The sequence below is a fragment of the Notothenia coriiceps genome, unplaced genomic scaffold (assembly GCF_000735185.1).
Source record: "Notothenia coriiceps isolate Sejong01 unplaced genomic scaffold, NC01 NC01_scaffold00037244, whole genome shotgun sequence".
Lineage (NCBI taxonomy): Eukaryota > Metazoa > Chordata > Actinopteri > Perciformes > Nototheniidae > Notothenia > Notothenia coriiceps.
This window is the reverse complement of record NW_011369945.1, coordinates 23,387,405-23,392,892: the sequence shown is the minus strand read 5'-3', so window position 1 is coordinate 23,392,892 and position 5,488 is coordinate 23,387,405. Positions and strand designations below refer to the sequence as shown.

At 46.0% G+C, this 5,488-nt stretch overlaps 3 protein-coding genes across 4 annotated transcripts in view; 2 read left to right on the top strand and 1 right to left on the bottom strand.

Annotated features, from left to right (window-relative positions):
- The window catches only part of LOC104965054 (eukaryotic translation initiation factor 4 gamma 1-like), a 51,964-nt gene extending 49,978 nt beyond the window's left edge, over positions 1-1,986 (top strand). The window contains exons 16-19 of the mRNA XM_010793997.1: positions 155-447; positions 1,212-1,329; positions 1,415-1,517; positions 1,685-1,986. Of these exons, the coding sequence (XP_010792299.1) occupies positions 155-447; positions 1,212-1,329; positions 1,415-1,517; positions 1,685-1,881 (711 nt within the window). The 3' untranslated portion in view covers positions 1,882-1,986. The remainder of the gene's footprint in view (positions 1-154; positions 448-1,211; positions 1,330-1,414; positions 1,518-1,684) is intronic.
- Positions 1-5,488, bottom strand: part of trmt61a (tRNA methyltransferase 61A) — a 735,410-nt gene that overhangs the window by 637,731 nt on the left and 92,191 nt on the right. The window lies entirely within an intron of this gene.
- Positions 1-5,488, top strand: part of fam131aa (family with sequence similarity 131 member Aa) — a 22,705-nt gene that overhangs the window by 8,676 nt on the left and 8,541 nt on the right. The gene's annotated exons all lie outside the window — the stretch shown is intronic.

The following is a 5,488-nucleotide window of genomic DNA, read 5'->3' as shown; positions in this document are numbered from 1 at the left end:
ATTGGTTGTTGGTCGCGTTGCTCGCAAAAAATCGTCAAGCTTCAGACACGCCCAGCTTCAAGATTTTTTGATGCTTGTAGTGTAGACGGGCCCGTGAGTCTCATTATAACTATGAATGTCCGAAAATGATGGGACTTTTTTATAACGTCTACAGAGTAACTGGGTGCCGCGTAGAGGAGACCAGGGGCCGAAAACCATCGACCAGATCCACAAGGAGGCAGAGCTGGAGGAGCAAAAGGAAATGATGAAAGTCCAGCAGATTATGTCCAGAGGAGGAGGAGGGGAGGCGGTGGAGGCAGAAGGGACATGGGAGGGAACATGGGGGGCCGAGGCTCTCACCCACAGGCGGGCCGCGGGACCAGCCAGCCTCAGGACGAGGGCTGGAACACGGTGCCCATCTCCAAGAACAGACCCATCGACACCAGCCGCCTCAGCAAGATCACCAAGGTAACGTCCAGGTGTTAGTTTGCATTTTTGTAGTCAGTCTTGTGTCAAATATCCTTGTTTTGATCATATCTTGGTTTTATTTGTGAAGTTGAAGTCAAAATGGTTGACATTTGACTCCTTTTTCGTTTTTTTATATTATAATGTCAAGTAAGTCTAGTCAAAATATTGCGTCATTTCTTTCTCCCACGCCGTGTCATTGCCCTGTAGCTTTAACTCATTTACTCTGAGTCATGCTGACTGATATGAGCGACCTGAAATGGCGACACAGCAAAGGCCATGAAGCTTCTGCTTTGTCTCCTTTATTCTTGTCCAATGAAATAAGGATTTTGCTTGATTTTATTTTCTAAACTACAATTAAGTCACTTGTTTTTTTTACCATAAGACATTTCAATATTGTTACAGTTTTGACGTCAGTGCCAACTCGTCATCGCCTCGTTTTAGTCGAGGTCAACAAGCATCTTTATTCTTAGTTTTCTTTAACAAAATAAACCTTTTTAAGGTATTTGTCATAAAACGTTCGTCTCTGAAATCCCCGTTTCAGGTTTTCACTTGAACTCAACGCCTTGTCACCTGTCAGTAATTCCAACATAGTGTTTGAGGCCTCGAGTGTTTTTTGAATGCAGCGTAAGAAATTGCCCCGATTCTTTTTACAGTTATTTTTCTCAATTACAACCTTTTTGAATGAGGCTGTGTTCAGATAAACCTGGTCTTTTAAGACTAGCATTTGAATGGTTTGTTAATTGAAATGTTGCTTTGACCTTCAGCCTGGTTCTCTGGACTTCAACAATCAGCTGCTGGCTCCAGGGGGGAAAGGCACGTGGGGCAGCTGGGGCAAAGGCAGCAGTGGAGGAACCGGAGCCAAACCAGCCATCGGAGAGCCGGGTAATACACCTACTTTAAAAAGACAGGGTGGTTTCAGGCTTTTTTTGAAGTGGCTGAGTGTTAATCTGTCATTTAACACTTTTAGAGCCTGGTCGTCAATCTACCAGCACCGTCAACCGCTTCTCAGCGCTGCAGCAGTCTGGCACCGCGCCGTCTGCCACGGACTCTGATCGCAGAGCTCCTCAGAGGTATTAACTGCTGCAGATATTGTCTCATCAAACGAGCTGTACTTTTTTCTTTTGTCTTTTTTAGACCCTTCACTTTCTATCAGAGTAACTGTCATTGTTTATTCAGAGAGTTTCTGAACACTTCATGAGTAATGTTGACCTGTTTGTGGCACTTTCAACCTTTTTAGGTCAAGCTCGAGCCGTGAGCGTGGCGGGGATCGCTTTGAACGATCGGATCACAGCGAGGGACGGGGGGGTCGTGACGACAGCAGCAGTCGCAACCAAATCAGCAAGAGGAGCTTCAGCAGAGAGTCTCAGGAGCGCGGCGGGAGGACCGGAGACCTGCGGGCGGCCACTGAGGCGGTGCGGCGCGTCGCCAGCATGACTGACGACCGGGACCGAGGAAGTCGGGATCGGGGCAGTCAGGATCGCGGCAGTCGGGATCGGGGCAGTCAGGATCGCGGCAGTCGGGATCGGGGTAGTCAGGATCGCGGCAGTCGGGATCGAGGTAGTCGGGATCGCGGCAGTCGGGATCGGGGTAGTCGGGATCGCGGCAGTCGGGATCGAGGCAGTCGGGATCGAGGCAGTCGGGATCGAGGAAGTGAAGACCGGGCCCCAAGCAAAGAGCTCCCAGGTGAACAACCCAGTGAGCAAAAGTGAAGATTTGAAATAGATATGATAGACGTCCTTTAGGGATAGCTGCATAAACAATGATTGGAATAATATTTAACCCTTACTGTTTCTTTTATCTCTGCAGTTAAGCGTGAGAGCGCACCCACTCCTCCTCCTACTATTTCAAAACCTGCCTTGAGTGAAGATGCGTTGCAGAAGAAGTCGAACGCCATCATCGAAGAATACCTCCACATTAATGACTTGAAGGTACGAACATGAGGCCGTGCGAACTGGCATGCACCGAAATGGATTTGTCCTCAATGTGCCCTTACAATCAGCCAATGCTTGGTGTTCAAACCGCTTCCAATGGCCAACCTCTTGTGTCTTGCTTTGCTGCTGCAGGAGGCGTTGCAGTGCGTGACTGAACTCGGCTGTTCCTCGCTGCTCTACGTGTTCGTGCGGAGCGGCGTGGAGTCGACGCTGGAGCGCAGCACCATCGCTCGACAGCACATGGGCATGTTGCTGCAGCAACTCATAAAGGCCGGCGCACTGCCCACGGAGCAGTACTACAAAGGGTGAGCATGGAAAAAGATTCTGATACTTACTCTTTGACCGATGAGAATGTGTGTTTGAAGTGAGACTAAATGCTGTGTTGTTTTGGGGACTGCAGGTTAGAAGAGACCCTGGAGATTGCTGAAGACATGGCCATAGATATACCTCACATCTGGCTCTACCTGGCTGAACTCATCACCCCCGTGCTCCATGAGGGAGGCATCCCTATGGGACAGCNGCAGGAAAAGCTGGAGGCCGGAAAAGAGTGAGACAGGTAGCGCGCAAAAGTAAAAGTGGAACCGAGAGTGGTACGAGAGACAGAACGAGAGCAAGACAGACAGACATTACGAGAGCGAGACAGTTTGTCCCCGTACCACTGGTTGAAAACCACTGCTGTAGATCACTGCCGGTACGTGCGCTGGGAGCGCACCGTTTAAGTTTGAAAGTTGAAAAGTTTGTGTGTCTGAAACGCTATGTGATACAGTACAGTTTACACAGCACATGTTCTGTAGCTACTATTGCACTAAATGCTAACACTTGAATACGTTATGCAAATATGCAACTTGTTTGTTGAAATGTTAATAAATGGGAGCTTCCTCAAACAGCCATCTCTTTCCCGACAATCCCCTCTGAGCACGAACCCTTACATATGGTAATTAAACATTAAAACACCTGCGGCTTATAGTCCAGTGCGGCTTATATATGTACACATCATTCAATTTAGCTGCTGCGGCTTATATTCAGGTGCGCCTTATAGTCCGAACATTACGGTACTTATGCCTCGTGTCGTTACTTCCTTCTCCCTGTTTCGTCCCTCAACCATACCCTCCAATCTGTCTTTCATCCTTCCTTGTTAATTAGATAAATGTTGCAGTATCTCTTTGCGTTAGTCCCTTCCATACATAACTCTGCCTTTGTTGAATAATGCATAACGTGCCCGTATTGAAAATAATACATTATTGATTAAGGAAAGAAATGTGTTCCCTTAGTGCATTCTCAGCAATCCACCACCAAGGTATCAACCTGGCAGCTCCTTTAAAACTGGGTTGGTAGGAAATTATAAAAAAACCTCAGTTCTTTTGTGGCTTTTGTTCTCCCTTCTCTTTCTTGTATCAACTTTTTAAGGCTTGTTCATTCCCTTATTACGGCTGTGATTGTGTGGGTGGATGTCTGGGCCGGCGATGTTGATTGGCTTCATGTAATTCTCAGGCTAAACGGTTATCGACGTGCTCGGAGGTCAATACTTGCAACTGGATCGTGTTGGTCACGGACAATCTCTGTATTTCTCAAGTCTATGTCGGTGTCGGCCCTAACTCAGAGTCGCCTGTTGACACTTCCAATTTAATTTGTCTGATGTGTTTTTCCACTGCAGCTGTCTGCTTTTCTCTCCCTTTTTTTAAATGTTTGTATCCGAGAGCAAGCCTTGTGAATTTAATCATGGCCTGAGTGCACCAGATGTGTTAACAGCAGCGATGGGAGATTTCCTTGTCAGTCTCAAATCTTGAGGAAAAACAAACACTTTGCTTCTGAATAAAACAGAAAGTGTTCAAAGAGTTGGAAAACATTGGGATGCTCTTTACCGTTTCTCAGAAATGTAACACTGCAGATATGAATGTGTGTGTCACCTTAACTGCCTTTATGCCAGAAAGAAACACATGGACACACACGTTGTTGTCTTTCTATACTAGTGAGGACCACCATTGACATAATACATTCCCCAGAGACTTCCCCTAACCTTAACCACCACAACACCCCCAACCCTTACCCTCCACCTGGTGACCTGTATTTATCCTATTTGAGGCTCAAAGGCTCACAATTCCCAGTCCTGCCCCTTTAGTTAACCCCCCCGACCCCGACCCTTGCCCTTAATCATAACAACATCCCTTCACATGCATTAACCCAACTGCAGTCTTTTTTACTTACACCAACCCCCATACTAACCCCCATCCCTGTACCTGAACCTTATGCCTCCTAAATCTTTGATTCACAAGCATACAGGACTAGCAGCTCACCAGCTTGTGAAAAAAAGCTCTGGCAAATACTGATCCTGATCCCAAACCGAAGTAGAGACAAAACAAGTAACCCCAGGATGAGAAGAGGCTGCGGCCATTGTTATACCCCCCCCACCCTTAAAGGTCACCTATTATGCAAAATAGCTTGTGTAACCATTAGCCAATCACCAACCAAGGTAACCCCCCCACCACCGTATCACCTGAATCTCCTCCTAGAGCACCACTGAGTTCTTTGTAACCAATACCTCTCAGAGGGGCGTGGGGAGGGGCTCCTTATTTTCATCTAAAGTAACAGACAGAGAATCAGCACTTTGGAAACAGGGCTGAAACAGAGGGGATTATGGGTAATGCTTCAATGATCTGTTTGGTATTTGGAGCCAAACACTTCAGAGACATGTTTTGTATATATCTGAGACCTGTAATATATTGATGAAAAACAGTATGATAGGGGACCTTTAACTGAAATGCTGGTTTTATATTATATGCCGCACCCTTAAAGTAGTACATTGTAATAGTCCAGCGTTGGGTAAATTCTCATCTAAAGTTCAGTTTGATATATATGTTGTTGGGATTACTCATTATANACATGATCGCACAATACCTGACACATTATGATAGTAAGAGCCAGTGCTTTACCATCCAGAAGAAACAAGTACAAGTGCAGTTAATAAAATAAATGAAAAATAAATAAATAAAAATAAATAAGTAAAGAGGTGCTGCTAGAGATCTGGTGTAGCGTAAGCATCAACCTAGCACTGAAATATATGGATGTTATGTGACAGTATTTCTGAGAAAAAGTCAGCTGAAATGGTGGCA